The sequence below is a fragment of the Doryrhamphus excisus genome, chromosome 4 (genome assembly GCF_030265055.1).
Source record: "Doryrhamphus excisus isolate RoL2022-K1 chromosome 4, RoL_Dexc_1.0, whole genome shotgun sequence".
NCBI lineage: Eukaryota > Metazoa > Chordata > Actinopteri > Syngnathiformes > Syngnathidae > Doryrhamphus > Doryrhamphus excisus.
Genome location: NC_080469.1, coordinates 17,439,854 through 17,461,761, shown reverse-complemented (window position 1 = coordinate 17,461,761; position 21,908 = coordinate 17,439,854). Strand labels below are relative to the sequence as shown.

At 41.5% G+C, this 21,908-nt stretch overlaps 1 protein-coding gene across 2 annotated transcripts in view; it reads right to left on the bottom strand.

Annotated features, from left to right (window-relative positions):
- The window catches only part of oxct1a (3-oxoacid CoA transferase 1a), a 40,746-nt gene that overhangs the window by 5,283 nt on the left and 13,555 nt on the right, over positions 1-21,908 (bottom strand). For both annotated transcript variants that reach the window (XM_058071125.1, XM_058071126.1), the window contains 8 exons: positions 16,591-16,698; positions 16,407-16,518; positions 16,043-16,137; positions 15,544-15,592; positions 15,290-15,362; positions 13,431-13,506; positions 3,652-3,741; positions 2,395-2,475 (listed from right to left, as the gene is read on the bottom strand). In XM_058071125.1, coding sequence (XP_057927108.1) covers positions 2,395-2,475; positions 3,652-3,741; positions 13,431-13,506; positions 15,290-15,362; positions 15,544-15,592; positions 16,043-16,137; positions 16,407-16,518; positions 16,591-16,698 — 684 coding nt within the window. The remainder of the gene's footprint in view (positions 1-2,394; positions 2,476-3,651; positions 3,742-13,430; positions 13,507-15,289; positions 15,363-15,543; positions 15,593-16,042; positions 16,138-16,406; positions 16,519-16,590; positions 16,699-21,908) is intronic.

Below are 21,908 nucleotides of genomic sequence, written 5' to 3'. Positions count from 1 at the left end.
GAGGTTGGAATTGAACTCGGGTCTCCTAGCTGTGAGGTCTGCATACTAGTTCCAAATTTTTCCCAAAATTGTAAATAGTTCAAATTGTTATATTTGCTGCAACTTATCCATGTTCTACTGCTCATTACTAAAGAACAGCAAAAGATAGAAACAAACTATTTTTTCTGATGAAAGATGGGAGTCTAATCTTTCTATTGGTATATGCCATGTCTTTAAAGCCCTAGAATACAATATTCTATGTGCATTGAAAAATCTGTCCACATCATCAAAAATGGCTCGTACCGAGAGGGATGGCTTTTGAAAAATGGCTGAGATTGAGTGAGTTAAATACATTTCTTCCATGACCTCCGGCAAGGAAAAAACAGCACCCCAGGAAAGACTGCATAAAACCTTAAGAGAATTTGAAATAAACGTCTGACGTGGTTTGTGGGGCCGAGGAAGCAGCAGGAGATGAAATAAGAAAGGTAGCAAAGAGACAGCACCATGCTGACTGGGGCAGGAGAAAGTGATTTAACCTTTATGGGCAAGAAAACTGCTTGCTGAGAAATGTTGGTGGCTACACATCACACGGAACTGGAGAAGATGAGGATTCACAAACTCCAGCAGCTCTGAGCTCTTAAGGCATCTCATAGTTTCATTATTATTGTGACATTACTGCATTGTGTTGTTACTACTTCTGTTATTGGAAGGAATGAGTACAAAGTGTGGACTTTCCTGACTTATCTTTGGACAAAGATGCTGCAGACTTACACAAGGAGCACAAACTGTAAAAGAGCCAAAAATGGAACTGCACAAAGTAGTTTTTTCATTGTGAAGTCTGTTTCATTGCTGTATCTGTCACACTTCATCAAATAAGAGCCTCCACTTGAACGCTTCATTCAAGGAAAAAATACCATTGCTTAAATATGCTTTTAAAAAAATACTATTAATAGGCCGTATTCAACCATGAAACAGCATGATTTATTAACTAATATGTTAGAAAAAACATTTGAGTGAACAGTGAAATTCAAACCGTGATTGTGGTTAGCGCGCAGGCCTCACAGCTAGGAGACCCAAGTTCGATTCCACCCTCGGCCATCTCTGTGTGGAGTTTGCATGTTCTCCCCGTGCATGCGTGGGTTTTCTACGGGGACTCCGGTTTCCTCCCACAATCCAAAAACATGCTAGGTTAATTGGCGACTCCAAATTGTTCATAGGTATGAATGTGAGTGTGAATGGTTGTTTGTCTATATGTGCCCTGTGATTGGCTGGCGACCAGTCCAGGGTGTACCCCACCTCTCGCCCGAAGACAGCTGGGATAGGCTCCAGCATCCCGTGAGACACTCGTGACGATAAGCGGTATAGAAAATGAATGAATGAATGATCAGGACCAGAGTATCAAACCACAAGAACACAGCCTTAATAGGACAATAATATTGAAGTCATATTTAGCAGGAGGCCTTAATGCAGGGAGGTCATCTGTCAACAAATGACATTATAGGACGAGCCAAGCCCGAGGGTGAAAATGAAAACACTAAAACAAAATCAATAACAATAACCCAGCCTCCAAAGAGAGACAATTAATGCTGATTGAATCAAAGTCATTTCCGTCCAGCCCTGTTGCATCATAGCGATCATTCAGGTGCCACAAGACTGTTTTATTGTGGGTGTCATTTCATTTCACATGTAATCACAGCTGCATCAGTCATAAATTGCTTATTACACCAATGGAAAATGGAATTATGCTACAATTACATTGAACCGATAAAGGCTTGATTATATTTCTAATCGTATTAACCATACAGTATCTGCAATGTATCCTAAATTTGTGAGAAATTGTACAAAAAAATGTAGCGCCATTGATAGTATGCAATGGACACAGGACACAATGAATGGTCAGACAGCTTGATATCGAGCTTAGATCATAACATTGCAGTCAGTTTGGATGAGCAATGCAAGATGATGATTCTGACAGCAGTTATATACTTTCCTGAGAACAGGTTTACTTCAACTTGACAGCCTGCTATTTGTGGCATGGGTAAATATACATGTGCAAGACTTTACCCACATACTGTATGTCTGTTCAACTTGAGAGCTGTACTTTTATTCAGATTTCAGTCTGCAGAGAGCATTCTGTGTATAGCGTCTCCTGATAAACAGAAATTCCTGATGTCGGCCATGTTATGTTAAAACATGGCTGACATGTCACTTTTCTACAATTGGAGTTCATTACTGTTCGTATAGAATAGAGATCCCTTGTGGAATAACTATGTGCCTGCTCCGTAAACAAATACATGTCTTTGGTTAGCGACAGTGCTAAGGAGAAACCGTGAGAAACCATGAGAAGCCAGCAAATGGAAAAGACGAAAGCAATGCATCCAAGCAATTAAAAAAAAAAGTCAAACATATACGCACCTTTTCTGTGATGATCCGATCCACACACTGCTTGCCCGTGAGAGGGAGGAGGCACTTGTCCAATATCTTGTGTTTACCCCCCTAAAAGAAATAAATCGCAAGTTTATAAGACAAACTGAGCATGTGGTTAGCAAATGAATGTATCCATTAAAGGTGAATTGCACTTTTTTTTGTGGCAATTTTGCCCATCATTCACAATCCTTATGCGAAACATGAACACATATTTCTTTCCTTTTTACGTAAATTATTACACAAGAAAACAAGTTAATTTGAGCTAGCTTACAATGCTGTCATTGGGGCACACCTATTTTGACTATGAAGCCCTCTAAAAAATAACCTCTAACGCTGCATCGTTTGATATACACGCTGAGATCATTGTTACTTGCCGTATTTCGATGATTTAAAACACTATCGAAACTTAATTTCGAGGCGCATTGATACACATACTTATGCTAGTTTCTTCAACAGCAGCAGCGACAGCAGTCTGTAAGATAAAAATAGTTTTTCATGTTAGCTGCTATAATAATATAATGGTTTAATTGTTTTTTGCATCAAAATAGGTATTTCCCATAGCTCATAAACTTGTTTTCTACCGCCAGAATGCACAGAAAAGGGAAAGAAATGTGTGTTCATGTTTCACATAAAGATTTTGAATGATGGGTAAAATTCCCCAAAAAAGTGCAGTTCCCGTTTAAGTGCAACAATCCTTTAATGGATGTGGTTTTCATTGTAAAATGTGAAGCTACGCGGCCATATTTTATTCCCTGGGGAGCTAAAGCACGTCAATCTGAGTTTACCCGCGCTTCATCTTTAAGCATCAAATGCTTTCTAAGAAGCACATGTCATGCAACCCACACACCCTGCATTATGAATGACATCACGCTTGAGAGCCGTGAATTCACGTTCACCTGCAGCACCATCTGGACCTTAGCTGGGCGCCAGACAGGCTGTGACAAGCACAGTTCAGCATGCTTGCTCAGGATGTTTGGCTGCCCTTGCATCACGATGACTTGGAAGTCAAAGTCAAAGTGGGCAACACCACGAATCGGCTCTTACCAACTTCCAACACTTGACTCCAATTGTAGTATTTAAATCATCTGAATGAGCAGCAAACACAACCTTCCTGCTTAACAGCCATTAAGCAAACCATTTAGAGTTGCCATTATTCAGTCAGAACACACATTTTCATGAGTGCACTGCTCAAAGTTAAATGGTATCCTGAATTCCAAATAGCAGAACAAATCCTCAAACACAAACCTTTGCCGAATGCTCCATGGTGACCACCACCTTGGTTCCAGCACTGGCCACCAAATCCATGGCTCCACCCATTCCCTTCACCATCTTACCCTGTAATTAGAGGATAAATACAGATTATATTTGTGTTTGTTTATACAACATGTGTGATTGTGATGAATGAACTGCACTGGTGCAGCCTGTGATGCTACCACCACCATGCTTGAATGTAGAACAATTATCCATAGATGCAATACAGTGACTACTCTAAAGCAGGGGTCCCCAACCGCCGGGCCGGGAAACATTGCCGGTCTGTGGTGCAAAAAAGGTTGGGGACCCCTGCTCTATATCAAAGTATCATGTCTTCATTACTCCTCTTTTAGATATATGGTAGTAAAATCGGTTGCAAAATGTGAAGAGTATATTCACTTTTGTGAGCTACTGTGGAATATGTTTTCATGGTTGTTAAAGTAGTTATTCAAATATTTGTCTTTAAGTTGAGTGTCCATTTTCATAAAGTATGTTGCAAAACTATATACGGTAACTTTTAATATGGCCCTTGTTGAAATGTATTTCCAGTGGAGAAATTAATGTTGCCGTGTGCCGTAAGTTTATCTGAACTAGACAAGCTGCATAGCTGTGAAGACGATTTCGCTTTCGTTTTAAATGGCATTTGTCTCCAATGTGAAATTACATTTTTGTGCTAGTCGGACATAAATGTCAGCTGAGGGCATGTCAAAACCTGAGAAAACCAAAGTAAAGCTATCTGCACCAATAGAACACCTGCGAATGTTAGTAAAATAAGAAAGGATGGTGCCAAACTATGATGAATGGTTGAATGGTTACTGGTTTCACATTACATCACAACATGAAAAAGTCACAGTTTCAAAACCACTAAAATTTTGCGTCATAATGTTGCTACAATGAGGAAAAAGTGGAGGTCCAGTGCGGCAGTTTGCATGTTCTCCCTGTGTGTAGCTTTTCTCCGGGTACTCCGGTTTCCTACCACATTCCAAAAACATGCTAGGTTAATTGGCGACTCCAAATTGTCCATAGGTATGAATGTGAGTGTGAATGGTTGTTTGTCTATATGTGCCCTGTGATTGGCTGGCGACCAGTCCAGGGTGTACCCCGCCCCTCGCCGAAAGACAGCTGGGATAGGCTCCGGCATACCCCTGTGAACCTAATTCGAATGAGCTGCATGAAAAATGTATGAATGGATGGACGTACACCCTAAAAATACTTTGTTTTGGAGCTTTTTGGGTAGGAGTCTATCAGCAGGGACCATCTTGACATCTTTGCCCACTCTTCCATGCAAAAGAGCTTCAATTTTTACTCTTACTTTACGGGAAGTTTTGGAATGACCCAGACCGCTATCTAAATCAAAATGTTTGGAGTGAGTTAAAGGGTGGCTATACACCAGAGACACCCTTCTGACACACATTTTACACATTCTGAGCGTTTTTGCATGGCAATATTGCCAAGGCAACATTGACAGCCTACTCTCAGTAAAACCTAACATGCTTCAACAAAATATTAAAACAGATCAAATTCTACATGAAAATGATCAGAGAGGATATACAATAAAACTTCATCAACACAACTGTCTGTATAAAGAAATTACTTCAAGTGCCTCAGTGTTTCTCAGCGAGAGTAAGCTTCCAAAAAAAGAGGAGGCTGACATGAAGATATGGCCATGGGGTGACGGCTGAGTAACTGAATTAAAATCCCATTTGCTCATCAATCATGTGAAGAGGTTGCTTTGCTTCGCTCGCTGCTCGATAACCAGGGGATATATATGCCAAGTGTTGTGCATCATAAGGATACAGACTGCCTCCAGGGAGGCCAGCTGGGTGGGAAAGATATCAACCCAAAGGAGTGGGAGGGTGGTGAGAGAAGTGCGGGGCTAATTTTGATTTAATTTAATACACTGTCACGCATTATGTCAGGAACTGAAAACAACGCTTTAATGAGCTCCCCAAAATCTGTTTAATTAACTAACACCACCCCATTTTGACATTTAACCTTCTAAAGCAATCCACCCCACCAGCTTTATTCAACTTTACACCTTGGCTTTTATTTAACAGGCAGCGCCTTTTAACATGATACTGCGGCAGGAAACAGTGTCCTCTTTCATGCGATCGATGGTAATGCACTTTCTGACATTCAAAGAGCTGGTTGATGTGTACAAAGGCCCTCTGGGATGACCATGTCTGACCTGATGCTAGCGAGTCTGATTTGTGATGATGAAGACACCTGCGAGCACATACACATATTCGCAGTGACCCGGGCTGCTGCAAATCTGCGTGTGTGTGTGTGCATGGACAAATGTGATGCTTAAATGGGTCTACCATTGTCAGTAACCTATACAACAGGAAAGACTGGCACTTGCCTGCCTCTGATCTGCAGGCTTTGATTCAAGATCATCATAATCTCTACATACAGTATGTGTCAAGGGTCTATATTGTGCAACAATCTATCATCTGCCAGCATTGTTTGCTCCACTTGAGAGAAGAGGCGCTCTCAAATGTTTGCTTTTGATGTTGTAGCATTTCAAGACATCTCACACGGGGCAGTTTGTGTGAACATGAAGTGAAATATCTGAAGTGAAAATTAAAACAGACCGTTCTGGCGGGACGCACAAATCCAAGGTGCAGATTCTGCAAAATCATAAATGTTTTCTGTGCGGGTTATTGTGTGTAGTTGCTCTATATGAGTCCACAACTCAATACAAAGGGTAAAAAAAATGCATAATAGATTCCCTTTAGGGCTGCACGGCGGTCGAGTGGTTAGCGCGCAGACCTCCCAGCTAGGAGACTCGAGTTCAATCCCACCCTCGGGCATCTCTGTGTGGACTTTGCATGTTCTCCCCGTGCATGCGTGGGTTTTCGCCGGGTACTCCGGAATTGGCGACTCCAAATTGTCCATAGGTGTGAGTGTGAATTGTTGTTTGTCTATATGTGCCCTGTGATTGGCCACCAGTCCAGGGTGTACCCCGCCTCTCGCCCGAAGACAGCTGGGATAGGCTCCAGCACCCCCGTGACCCTCGTGAGGATAAGCGGTAGAAAATGAATGAATGATGAAAGGTTCCCTTTAAATTATTTCACAACAGCCACAATAACAAAAACTCCATTATTAATCAGAATATAATAACAACACGGGCTACTGTTGTGGTCGTAATCCAGCTAAATCCAGCTCAAATTCTACTCTGAATGTGCAACGTCACTTCCTGTCTGCACGTTCAGAAGACATTTATTGTGCTTACAAACACAAGCACAAGCTACTTTGTGAAATACACCTTGCTGACCTTTTCAACCCACTTATACACAAGTTCTCAGGTTTTGGACTGGTATAATACTCCAAGTGTGCACGTCTGATGGCGCTCACAGAGTTCCAAAGAATGCTCAGGTAATTTGTGTACATGCTCAGACAGGAGAAAAATTAGAAGAAACATTGTATCTGAGCTACCGATATGTCAGTATCGATCTGCATATCTACTCATCAGGGAGAGCTGTTGGGGGGGTACACGTGATGCGGCTTTCAGGTTGAAGGCGATCGATCTCGCGGCTTTTGTTCGGGTCTACCCGTGGATCCTGGCAGCATAGAGCAGTGTCAGGAGGCCCATTGTAACAGGGGAAGGACTGCTGCGTGCTAAAGAGGACAGCACAGGCTCAGGGACTGATTTGCCACAGGCGGGGGCGGTGCTGAGAGCGACAACGAAAGAGGGATGGAGGCTGGCGGCGTGTGTGGCGAGGGAATTGAGGGGCTGTTCGGGTCCGACCAAGACATGGACGATTTTAGGTCCTTAAAGCCTTAATGATATAACCTTACTGTTCTGACCAAAGCTTTTCACAACCATTGGAAAACAAAAAATATTTTTCTCTTCAATGCCGCTGCTGTTTAATAAACCTTCAAACATCAACTATCGTATACAGAATGGGATCTTCCACTTTCTCTCTGCATAAAATGTGATTCTCCCGTGATTGCATCAAGTGTGATAAGTAGCTTCATCCACAGGAAAAAAAAATATTTCATATACTGTACTAATGGCTTGCTTACTTGCTTCCTCCTTAAATGAATTCTTGCCAACGGCAGTTATGCTTGTGCTAGTTAAATAGGCGTTGGGAGAAAATGTTAGCTGTGGCATAATGGGTTTTTGAGTGAGATAGCATGTGGGACTGCAGGAGGCTGGATCCGTGGTGCGGAACCCAGATGACACAAGACTTCTGATGTTGAAGTACTGGGATGGCGGCCCTCATGGCATGAGGCCAGGGTCAGCTGCCACTCAACGAACAAGGCTTTTCTCACAAAGACACGGCTAATGCTTCTCCTTTTAAGAATTATTTGAAGACGAGTCTTAGAAAGCTAATGGAAATTGCTGCAAGAGGTCTTAAATTTATCAATGCAGTATGGGTTAAAGAGGCTTATTCTGAAGCAGGATATAAACAGATTTTTTAACAGTAGTACCCACAAAATACATTCATGTTCAATCTCTGTTATTAATTGATTTGGTGATTAGTTCTACTTTTCCATTTGCTTCTGACCTTTAGGAACAAATTACCATATTCTCCAGACTATAACTTTTTTTGTTCCTGTGATTTCCAGTCAGATGCAACATACTGTATATCTGTGTCTACTATATGTGTCTATATACATACGTGTCTATATGTCTACTATATATAATTTAAACCAAGGAGTGAACATTAGCACCAAGAGGAGCTGCTGCATAGGCTTGTGACAACAACTAATATGGATTGAAATCGGGAGCTTGCTTTTTATGTTTTTGTTTGTTTCTTTCTGCTTTTTCCTGATTTCGGAGTCGCCACAGCGGATCTTTTGATCCGCATACTAATTTTGGCTTGAGCACTTTATATTAATTTAGCCTATTCACCTTCCCATGTATTTTTTTATACTATTGCGTATCTGAATAACTGTTAATGTACTCCGTTAACATACCAGACACCAACGCCTGTTGTTGCAGTTCTTTCCTTTCCAGTTTAAATGTCTTTTCTTGGTATTGAATTTTGTGATTTCCAAATAAATGCGACTAGTCCAGTGCAACTTATACATGTGTGCCTTGGTTAGCGTCATTAGTTCGTCTAACTTCAACCACAACAGACTGTAACCAAAGCAAGTTTTCCCATAGAAAATAATGTAAATCCAATTAATCTGTTCCAGACACCCCAAAATGTTAGCTGTTATGTTACAAACAAACGCTGTTGCCCGCGGCCCACAAACCATGATTACTGGTGGAGGAAGCAAACATGGTGGTACTTACAAAGCTAAATATTTTTGGGTGGTATTTAATGGAAAAAGTTTGAAAATCACAGATTTATAACATTGCCAATTTTGGTTTTATTTCATCTGAATGACTTAATTCATTATTTCATTGGGAGAAAAATGTCAACTATTCCAATGTATGGTTGGACAGCATCCAATTAGTGAGGTTGCTACAAATCGTACCTTTTACCTGTGGCTTTGGATGCATTTTGACCGGCTCTCTTATTGATGTGTACTTTGTTTCATGTGGATGAGAGTAGATTTAACCATGGCCCATCCTGAAGTCTGTACTGTTTACACAGACCAGATTGGCTCCTAATCAAAAACCATTACATCACTCATTTGAAGGCAGGAATTGGAAGTACAGCACTGGGTGAAACGCAAAGCTTATCAGTACCCCCGCTTATCTTCAGTCGTTGGTGTCTGTTGACACAGATGTGGGTGGAAACAAACATCTGTAATTTACACTTACCATTACTGTTATATATATATATATATATATATATATATATATATATATATATATATATATATATATGCCGCCTAAAAAGAAAATCAAGCAGCGGTGGTGTACTAGGCCCTGTACTTAGGTATATGAGCAGTTACAGTTCCCCTCCCAAACATCCCCCACTTTTCATCCAAACACTTTTGTCGTCCGGGTAACCGAGGCGGGCATCAGTCTGTCGCTATGTGATTAAATGGCGAGCCTTTGTGTCAGACAGCGGTGATTGCCAGAGATGTTGAAGTGAGAGAGAACATTCGCTACTGGCCAAGTAGGAACTGTTGGATTGTGAAGCGGGTCAATTTGTGTAGTGCGTAGGGTCTCCGCCAATGTGTACAAGCTAACAAAACACAGATTTGTTGCATTGTCATGGCAATGCAAACATGCAGAAAAACCTCCATCTTGAGGAAAGTTGTAGTTTAAGACTCATAAGATGCTTTACTCATGTGCTTTTGCAGCTTATTTTGAAATGTAATGAAACCTCTAAATTGAAAATAAAATGGTTTCGGGAAGTTGTTTTGATTTTTAAACAGGTTTTTGCAAAATTGCGTTTTTCCAAATATAAATTAATAAATAAATCATAGTGTGTGGTTGAATATGGCCTATTCATAAAAACAATTATATTTAAGCAAATTGTGCATATTTTTAAAGCATTTTCAAGCATAAAATGGCTAAATGAACTACAATACAAGGGTAAGCTATGAAGATGATGAACAACAGGCTTTTTTTGCCGATTTAAATTACGTGTCTCACACTAATAAAATATTATATTATAATAATATTATAATAATAATAAATCATCATTATCATCATCCTCATCATAGCACAGACTACTGTTACGTCCGTAACCTTTGGCAAGCTAAAACTCAACTGAGGCCCCAATGTCACTTTCAGTCCTCTACACAAAACACATTTACTGCTCCACACAGGAGCACCAGTTTTAAATGCCTTATTTTCTGCAATTATATCTACTATATTGGGTCATGTGTTATTTAATGTCTAAAAGGCTCTGATGTTAAAAACCACATTGTGAAAATCGTAAGCAGGTGGTCTATGCCATAGTTACAAAAGTCTTCCATTTGTAAAAAAAAGGAATCCTACTTCACGTACATTCACTTATCACAGTCGAGTCGATAGGCTCCAGCACCCCCCGTGACCCTCATGAGGAAAAAGCGGTAGAAAATGAATTAATGAATGAATGAACAGTCGAGTCGTAGGCCAGCCATCTTGCTTTGCAGATATTCCACACATTTGGCTTATGAATAAATTATATGTACAATCTAGAAGGCATACCTGCAAATTGATGAGTGCCCTTTCGGGTAAAGCAAATAAGCCAAGTTAGGTAATAACTGCGACTACCTAGAGTAACCATTAAGGAGTTTCTGGTCAGACCTTATTGGTTGATTTGCCAGTTGGGAAGATTGAATCTGAAATCTGGAATCATACCCAATTTGGGCCGGACTTGAGTGAGATTAATGTGTTGAAACCATAAAGGTGTACTAGGCCCTGTACTAGACCATCATGATTATTTAATTTTTCTGCTAAAGAAATGTTGAAATGTTGTATTCCGGTGTTATATGATGCCAAAGCGTCAGATAATGAGGTTTGCATATCTACAAGTGAGTCCTGAAAGAAGTTTGGGGTGGTTCTAAATGCTCGGTTTAACCGATTTGTTTCTAAAACCGAGTTCTACTGATGTCAATGCAATCCGGACTTCCTTATATGGGCAGCAGATTGCCTGCCGTCAGTAAATGCGGACCTACATATCTGGAAGTCCTCAGGAGCACTTGGGAGTGTGACCAATCAAAGCGGAGTGGGCGAACCTAGAAGAGGGCTAGGGGTGGAGTAAATTAAACAGACCGTTTGGGTCAGAAGCAGGATCTCCAAGGAAACACGGCAGAAAGAGGTGCAGAATCTGGAAGATCTAGAAAGTTTCTGTACAGGTTTTCATGTTTAGCTGCTCTAGAGGAATCCACAGCTCAATACAAAGTACAGATAATGAGGATAATAGGGCCCCCTTAAAATGAGTTACATGAAAACAGGTTAAAAGGATCCTAAATGACCTCATCATCTGACTGTTTCAGTCAAGTATTATGTCAATAGTTACCATACATGTCAAGCAAGACGTCGATGCAAAAAGACTGTTCCGAGAGCATGTCAAAAATAGTTATTCAAAAGGTAAAAACACAGCAGTTGTTAGTTGAGTATGGCGGGTGGCATGAATATTTTTATGAAGGAGAGCTTGATCATGCTCCAAGAGTTCAATGGTAAAACAAGCAGAGCAAATCCTTTACTCTACTGCAGGCGCTTTCTCTCAAGCCATTGTTGATCCAGATGTTTCAGCCTGAGTGGAGATGTAAAAGCATTTCAAAGCCCTCAACTGGAAAACGTGCGTCTTCATTTGCATATTGAGAGCATTCAAAATCGAAATAATCACAGAGAGCCCCACATCCCGACTCCTACGTTAAAACATTTCCAATTTCACGCTAAGCGCCCATCTTTAGATAGTGAATAATTTTCATTATCGCAGAATGTGGGGATTGTAATTTGCTTCATCCGCCCCTTTCAAAAGCGGGGATAATGAGGATTGAGGCAGAATGTAGGTGAGGATGGTGGTGTGCAAGTCCGCTGTCTAACACCAGTATGGCCAACCAAGGTAACCGTTGAGTAAAACCTATATTGCAAAATCAAGTACTACTATGCTATTTAAGAATGACTATAAACAACCCGATCTACCACAGTTAGTGGGAAATACATTTCTGCATGTCCATCTGTTGGCCAGTCTTCTGAAATAACGTACCGCCTGAGGCAACATGCACACTTCAGTCAAGCAGAAAACCGCAATGTGTCTGGAGGATGTTTGTGTCAATCCCACACCCCATAGGCTTTTAATGGGTTCTTGACCTTGGTAATCACTGAGGAGGGCTGCAGCTACTGTGGCCTCGAGAACAGTTGACCTGATCAAACATCTTGCTCATATCTCAACCCCACCCATTACACCGTAAGCGCTTACAAGTCCATCCTCAGAGAAGAACAATCAGCCATGTTCTTGTGGGAGTCAACATCTACAGACATGTCGGCTAGCGTGCGTTTATACGGCAAGGAACCCCAAAGATGTTACCTAAGGGAGAACTGCATCTTGTTCTGCAAAACCACCTACGCTTGATTGGGATGGTGACGCTTGTCTCCATTTGAATGAATAACGGTTCATTTCCACCAAGGGTCAAAATTCAGTTGAGTACGGTTAAGTTCATCATGTCGACCTGTGGATCAGGCATGAAAAGCGACTGCTCAAGCCCCAAGGAAGTATCAGTTAATCTGTCTCACCTGGTATTCCCATGGCGTGACTATGGGTGTCAACCATCAAGTACTCTAGTAGGAGAGCAGTCCGATCATTGGATTTACCTTGGATTTATTGTAAATATCTGGACACCAAATACTCCTGCGGCTCAGTGACTACTTTATTCCCAATCCCAGACAGAGCTGTCTCAGTTTGGTACACATTTTACCGCAAATGTTTACGGTACTAAAAATAACACTGTTTGTGTTACCGGTTGCTGTGTGATACATCACTATGCTCGTTGGAGAGCCAGCTAAACTACAGTGTCCCATTCAGATGTCCCATTCCCATTTGGTACATATATAAAAACAAGTCAGACATGGGTCATATATTACCTGATTTAATGTAATTTTTGATTAGCTGTCTGAACAACCCAGAATGAGTCTGCGACCCAATTTTGGCTATGGACCCACCAGCCTAGAATCACTGCAAGTGTATATAATATAAGTCAACAAGGTTGCCGGACTAATACCAGCTGTAACCTACTGGCCAGGGGTACTGCCAGGAATTCTGTGCCTCATGAAATTTTTTTTATAAATAAATCACATTGGGCCCCCCTGGTAGCTGTTTCACTATATGTCAATTTTTGTGGTGGCCTGCTTGGAATTGTCGAAACTTTTCTCCACTATGCAGCATGCTTGCCTATTGTTAAAATGAGTGCATCATGAAAAACAAACTTACCGGGATCATCCAGTTGGCTAGGTCCCCATACTTTGACACCTGCATGGCCCCCAGCATTGTCAGGTTGATGTGACCGCTGAAGCAAGACAACAGAAGACAGCTGTCAACGTCTGAATCAGAGCTCTTGAATAATATCTCTCTATTACTGTCATCTGATGAAATCCTGATTTTATTTATATTCTTTTACACATAAAATGGTTACGGTATGTGAGACACAGTATATGCACATATGCCCATTAAGGTCATTTTCAGTATGTCCATTCATAAAATGGGCCTGTACCCAAAGTCATTCTCCGTGTGTGTCTTGAAAAGTGCTTGTCGATCTTAAATTTTCATTTACGTTTTAACACATTGCATGTAGTTTACCTCCATTTCCAATGGGGAACGACCTACAGCTGTGATTTTTGTTGGCAAATGAGAGACTATCACCACACACACACACCGTCAACAAGGATGTGATGACATGGGTGGGTGATGCATGGATTACAGGGATGCATTTCATTGGTTAGACCAGGGGTTTGCAACCCTTTTTAACTCTTTCATCCTTCTGCTGTGGCTCCAGCTGGTCGTGGCTATGCTGTCTCCTTTCCAAGTGCTTAGGGCAGTGCTATCTGATGAAGCAACTTGGTGAGAAGCCATGATGCCAATCAAATATTTTGCTTGTTAGCTTCTTTTGTTGCTAATGAACAATGGCAACGCAAGCTCCCCAGAGAGAGGTACTGTACTTTTATTGAAAATGTTGATCCAAAATCGGTGGAGAATGCTTGATTAATTGCAAGGTGACTTCAGGTGCGGCTTGTCACTCCGCCAGGAGGAACAGGAAGACAGAAAAAGAATGTGATGATACGTAGCATTACCTTCAATTTAGTGGTCAAATAGGTTTTGTGGCTCCAAGTGGGTTTTAATATGGTGGAAATTGGCCCAAATGACTCTTTTGATGCTCAAGGTTGCCGACTATGGGGTGAACAGTTGACGAGCGTGTTTGAGCACTAATCAGGGACAAATCTGACAAATGGCAATGGCAAAACGGCAATGATTGACCAAAATGTGCAGGTACGTTGCAGGGATTGGACAACTTTGGATGAATTGGTCTGACCCAAACGTTGCAAACTTGTCAACTGGTAAGACTTCCATTGCTTTATGTACTGATACAGTAACCACGGAGATCTTGAACAGGTCACAATGTTCATTTTACAGTCCCTTTGTTAGACTATAAGTTATCTTTAGTGACTCCTTTAAGTCAAGCCCTATAAGTCTTCCATACAGGCATAGGCCACGGTTCAATGTGTGGTCGTTGCCAGTGTGACTGGACAGTGCTATTTATGAGCATTATTGGATTTCCAATGGGTGGACACGCACAACTAATGAGAGTTCAGGTGGGCAATCTCACACAGCTGGCAAATCAATTCGACACCAAGGACTTTGAGAATATTAAGAAAAGGATGATGTGTGATTGTCTATTTTACAAAACCTGTGAATAAGTTAGTAAGTCCTATGGCCGAAATTGTGTCTATATCAAAACTAATGTTATGAAAAATGATTGGAATGTGCTGTATTATCGTACTGTATATATAGATGAGCAATTGCGGCTTGAATGTTTTGAGGCTTTGTAGTTCTCACAGGTATTGTTTGTTTTTATAACTGCAAGGCAGCCTGCTGTATTAGGCCCATGGGCCACAGGTTCCCCAACCCTGGTTTACAAAAGCCTGGACGGATTTGTGTTAAAATTCCACTGCAAATGTTCCACTGCACTTTTAAATTGAGGAGAATTTGACATTATCAGCAAGTACAACTCAGCAGTCAGTCAAGTTCGCATGTGTCACACATCTGATTTTCACTAACTGCTTTCAAAGTCTTACCCTCGGATCATGGCAAATGACTCATCGCTGGAGAAATAGGCTGCTCCAGGGAGCACCGTGACAGTCTCTTTGCCTGCAGAACATCAAAAATAAAGGGATTATTTAATAGTGTAATGGACTAAATGCCACGAATGGATCATGCATTAATGTTAACATTCAACAAGTGTTATATTATATATTTGACTTTAATGAGTCTTATGTTTAAGGCTTGGACCTCACTAAATTCAACACTGGTACATATTGATTAGCCTCACCAGCATTAATCAGGTCTGCATCTACTTCAGCGTCGGTGGGGTATGGGCCCTGCAAAGATAAGACCAAGATAAACAGGGATGTGCACAAACACACATACGAGACAGCTGGACACACTGAAAATCCTCAGATGCCAAGGTAAGAGTTTAATTTTCGAGGGGGAAGCACAGACGGTGTCGCTTGTTCAAAAACACTCGTAATTAAAAGAAATTTTGACAAATCAGGCGCTGACACGAACGCCTACACTCTCCTGTCAACACAAGTTGATTAGAGAGTTGTACCATCGCAGCACCAGCAGTATTATTTCCCAGAGACTCAGACAAAAAATAATAGAAAAAAATAGAAAAATGAGGAAAACGAGCCTAGCCGCCACCACGTTACATAACAAATTGAACACATTGGAAATGAAGGCCCCTCGTGGCTATTATTCCTGCTGCATGCAAAGAGCTGCAGTAAATCCCATTTTAAAAGCTTGAAACACTGGATCCTCAGGCATCTTACCAGTCCTAAAATTCCATTTTCGCTTTGCAGATGCACAGTCATGTCTGGTTTGATGAAATTGCTGGCCAACATGGGGATGCCAATACCGAGGTTAGCTGGTCAGTGTTTTGTTAAGGGTGAGATCTGTAATGAAAAGTATATATATAAGGAGGGAAGGTGTGGGCAGGGGATGGACTAAGAAACCTCATTCAATACACTGATTGACTAACTCATTAACATTTATGTTGTCCATACAATGTTGTTGTGCCACGGACAGTTAATTAATTAGACAAAGGGTTTCATTCAATTCAACTGAACTGGAGTGACAGCAACCATGCTGGCATACAAAATGAGTGCATGGCTTGACATTTTGGAAAAAGGATACCATACATCCCATCCTCAAACTCCAGAGCTGCTCGGCGTATTATCCTTTCCCGGACAATATCGGAATCCTTCTTTGGTTTGGGCTTCTCTTGGGTTTTCTTTACTGTGCGTTTCTGGAATAATAATAATATTTAAATATTGTTTTGTGGTGGTATTTAAAGTAGTATTTTTGAAACCCTTGGTACCTCGATCCTCTTTTCATAGTTGCCTCCCTGGACAACCCTGTGGACGTAGATGCTGGGGATGTGGATGTCCTCTGCAGCAAAAGTCCCAACGTCCACCACTTCTTCTACCTGGAAAATGTCAGAAACGTCCAGAAGGGTATTTTTTACACTAAAAGAAAGGATTATATGTTTTGTGTACTTTCCATTCAATTTCCCCTTGTCTGTTGGCCAGTGAATGCTGCAGTGTGTGGAGGTCAACACTTTTAGTGTCATACTAGGTTGGTTCGTTAGCAGAGGAAGCATCAATTGCACTTGAGTTATACATTCATTCATTCATTCATTTTCTACCGCTTATCCTCACTAGGGTCGCGGGGGAGCCTATCCCAGCTGTCTTCGAGCGAGAGGCGGCGTACACCCTGGACTGGTGGCCAGCCAATCACAGGGCACATATAGACAAACAACCATTCACACTCACATTCATACCTATGGACAATTTGGAGTCGCCAATTAACCTAGCATGTTCTTGGAATGTGGGAGGAAACCGGAGTACCCGGACATGCATAAGAGGCACTGCCAAAAAAATGTAACTTGTGAGCTTTTTTTTGTCACAGTTATGTGTCCAAACAAAAGGGTACCAGGCATTAAAATGAACAAGACCCAAAGAAACAAGGGTGGTCCAATCATTTTTTTTCAATGACTGTATGAGAAACTAAAAGTCAATCTGACTTGTGAGGTCAAACATTGGTGTTTAATAAAAGTGCACCCCTATAGTGTATTTGCCAGAAGAGTAATCGCACAAGCAACACAGTAGGAGTGCATTTTTTGACACATTTTCACCCTTTTGTGTGCAGCAGTAAAAGTTCAGGAGCAGTAGACACAGGAATATGAAAACATTAACCCATGTGGTGTAAGTGAAGAGTTCTGCAGCGGAAATTAATCTACATGTTAAATTACACTAAACTGTTCAGTACACCTGAAGCTTGATCATGACAAAACTTAGCAAATATGCTATACCAATATTTTGTAGGAGACAGCATTGGAGAATGCAACTATTATCTAATAGAAAAAGTAAACTGTGTACCTGAAGCTGAAAAGGATCAAACACCGAAGGCACACACACACACACACACAAACTGTTACTCTATGGTCTTGACAGAGACCCCAAGTGGCAGAAGTGAGTTCAGGAAGGTTATTTCCCCAGAAAGGGACACTGATTTGAGCGGAGTTGGGTCAAGGCGATACAAGTCCAGACACGAATGCACCTGCTCCTTTCTCCTCAGGTAAGTATGTTTGAGATGTATGGTGACACGTAGTATTAACATTTAGGCTGTGTTCATACTTGTTATGTTTGGAAGAGTTTAATAAAATTAACTCTGGTTTGCTGTGCTGGAACATTCACAACCATGTAAACTGTGCTCTGCACAAACGGCTCGAGAAATGGGTCTCGGTCCGCTTGCAAGTGAATTGCAGTTCGGTTCACTTGAGCTCAAATGTGACTGTTACACAAACCAATGAAATGGACTGTTAAAATGACAGCAAAAGGCATACAGAAATTAAATCTAGTGGAACCTCAGTAAGGTTAGCGTGTTTTTCATTTAAGTTTCCAGTTAGTTAGCGTTTTGTTGTGTTATTAATACATTGCGTGAGTGCAACTATTTTCTTAATGTATCAGAAAACATCCTTGTTAGAAGCCTATTAACCCTTGCAAATGCGGTCATAAACGGCTGCATGGCAGCTGAGTGGTTAGCGCGCAGGCCTCACAGATAGGAGACCCGAGTTCAATTCCACCCTCGGCAATCTGTGTGGAGTTTGCATGTTTCTCCAGGTACTCCAGTTTCCTCCCACATCCCAAAAACATGCTAGGTTAATTGGCGACTCCAAATTTTCGATAGGTATGAATGTGAGTGTGAATGGTTGTTTGTCTATATGTGCCCTGTGACTGGATTATACCCCGCCTCTCACCTGAAGACAGCTGGGATAGGCTCCAGCACCCCCACGACCCTCGTCAGAATACGCGGTAGAAAATGAATTAATGAATGAATACAGTCATAAAGGCAAATCAGCTCTGTCAACTGTCTGATACGTTACGCTTCCAAGTCTGTTTATGTATTGTAAAATAACCCACCAATGAACCAAGGTTCCACTGCGTAGGTAAGAGAAAATGCATTGGAAGTGGTGTCTCTCCCTCCGTTGTACAAGTGCACGTACAACAAATCACCTGGGAGCAAAAGAGGACTTAACCATGACATCATTCTTACCCACCCATCTACTCCCCAATGTAACCTACTTATTCCATTTACATGAGGGGCAAGCAGCCATTGAGAGCAAATTGAATTTAATCCCTCCTTATCTCCACTTCCTCCCTCAACACTCGGCACTGACTGAGAAGAGTCAACAGCAAAGAGCGGATCTTGGCGTTGTCATGGATACGCAGGCTTTGGTCGGGAGGGAGGGCCCCGCTCATTCAGGACCATCAAGTCTTTTTCCATGTTTCTTTTGATCGGGATACGGTAAATCCAATGCTCGGCTGTGCAAGATGAGATTGGTGGTGGCAAAGAAGTGATAGCACGGTCCCACACATCCTCCCACATCTTCCTCTGGAGCGCCGATCCATCTTTTGTGAGAATTTGCATAGACGCCTTCATCAAGCGAGACTGAGCTCATCACATTTAAAGACGTTAAAATAGGGCAGAGAGGACCAAGGGAGACAATATGGCGACAATTTAGTCAACATGGTAACACTTGGTCTGTCTTCAACTAAACTGCATTTACCTGGCTCCATCTTCAATTAGACAAGTCGCAGCACAGTAACAAGCTCATACAATTTAAATAAGCGTGGACATTAAAAAACCAAATCCCCCTTTCATCTGTGAGATGTGTTCCAGCTGGAACGGTGCGCTCAGATGTAGTTCAGACAGCAGCATCAACACACATAGAATGGTAAAAGCATTTAGAAAAAAAACAATGAATGATAAAAAAAAAAACACACACACACAAATGAGCAGGTGTGTGGAGACAGCCAGCAAAAAAAGGGACGTTCACATTGATATTCCTGTATCTCTGTGACAATTTTCACATCAATGAAATGAGAATGAGGCATGAAGAGTGTTGACAGTAGGACGATGGGAATCAAAGTGTCCTCTGGAGACTCAACAAGCATTTCTAGAGATTGTGGGGGGTTTATTTCCCGTTGTCAGTGAGCCTGAGTGGTACAGTGGTTTCCAAGAATTCACTATTAAGAATCATGTTTGTAATTTCCATCCTCTGTGACAAGTGAACAATGGTAATTCGACAAGACTGAGGTAGATACATTATTAATCTCCAAGGGAAATGAATCAGTAGGCACTGACTGTATATGCAAACATGAGGGTGATAAGTGTCCTTGGATTGTACAGGATAAGTAGCAGCCCATCTACGCATGCTAGTGTTGCTTAACTATAATTCACTCATTCTATAAGATCCCACGATTCCCACGATTACAAATATGTGGAACCTCGAAATCTCTCATGCCCCTGAGGTCGTCCCATTGGGAATTGCACGACATCATGAGAGACTTCAACATAAATTGCACGAAAATTGCAAAGTATATAATCAAAAGTATACAAACAGGAAGGTATGCCAGTACCGTAAATACTCCCATCTATTCCATGAACCACGGAGTCTCCCATCGCCATGCAGTGTTAAGGTAATGTAATCTAAAGGTGAAATCTTATTAATGTAACATACTGAAACAGAGTGACCAGAATACTACATACTTGTCTTTCAATCATTTTTTTTTTTACTAAAACTAGCCCATAGTCAACTGCCAAAAAGCAATCATATAATACATTTTTGAAAAACGCAAAAGACAACTGTTGTACTGTTATGCTCGCTCCTTTAAACAGTGCAAACATTGCCCCACGTTGTCCTTCTTTTTGAGTTTGAAACAATACCAAACTTTTGACAGCTTCTGTCATTTCCTTTGGGCTCTCTCCCGCTCATTGCAGTTTTCATTTGAGCCACCTCTCTCCACAGAACACAGCACTCGTGCCGTCAATTTCCACGTATTTTAGGTTCTTGTCACTCTGTGGGGTCCGGATTTTTTATTAGGTACACGATTAAATGAATGTAATCGAAGCACAGAATAGTAATTGAAGCTTTTTTTCTCATCAAATTAATCGATTTCATCAATGAACAGTTGCAGCTCTAGACCAGACATAGTGTATACTTTCACAAACACGTGAATGAAGTGTTGATGTCAGACGTCGTGCTGCAGCTTCACTCAAGTGGGAAGAAAGCGTCCATCCACAAAGCTGTTCTATCTTGACATCCAGACCGTGATGCTGACACCAGGTGTCTGCATCCACCTCCCTTGTGACTGCATGACGTGCACATGCACGCACAGGTCTGCACTAAAATAACCTGGTACTTACTTTTTGGTCACACATATTTATTCACCATTTACACATTTGCTTTAACTGCAATAGTGGGTAATTACAATACACTTTCGTTAAGTCTTTCAATATGAATCGTATTGGCCCAGTATATGACACCAGCGACGAGCCCTGCTGAGTTGCAACATGTTGGGGGAGGCAGAGATGGTGTGGCTGCAGGCGACATGGGGATGAGGGAGGGGAACAGCGACACTACACTCATTATTTCATGTATTTATAGCCGCCCCTATCTTTCCTCCGAGTATGCATGTGTGTGTATTTGTGCGCAGGCAATTGGCCAGGGCTGTGCTGTCACTTTTGGAGGGTCTCCCGGCTGTCACCTCCTGCCCAGAATATCTATCAACACAAGCGATTTGTTTCCTCTGTGGAGGCTATATGGTATTGCAAGACATTAAAAGGCCCCCTATTGTAAAAAACAAAAAAAAATGTTCTAACAGTAATTTGTATCCATTGGTTATGAGCACCAGACTTGAGAACAATCTATCATTGTTCGTTTCACTTTTGAGAAAGATGGTGCTTGTTCCTTGTCATATGTTCCTCAAAAAAAAAAGCATCTTAAAATAAACATCTTAAAATAAAGCCTGGAGTGAAATATGTAGTCCAACTTCAGACATGGGGGCTGTATGTTTGATCATTTTGTTTTCTTGAACAAGCTATCCCACCTCCTCCATGTTGTGCCGTAAGTATATGGCATCTATTACGTCACACGAGTGGAGCGTTACAGTGTATATGCAAAGCGGGACTTACATTTCGTATGTCTCTCTCGCTGGGGACGTACGTGTGTGGGCATCGTACAAGGCTCGCGCAGTTCGATTGCAAGATGGGCACACTGGCTTCCGACAGCTATCGTGACCAGGAGAACCAGAATGTTGGCCAAGAAAAGCCACCCGCCATGTCTGGGAAAGG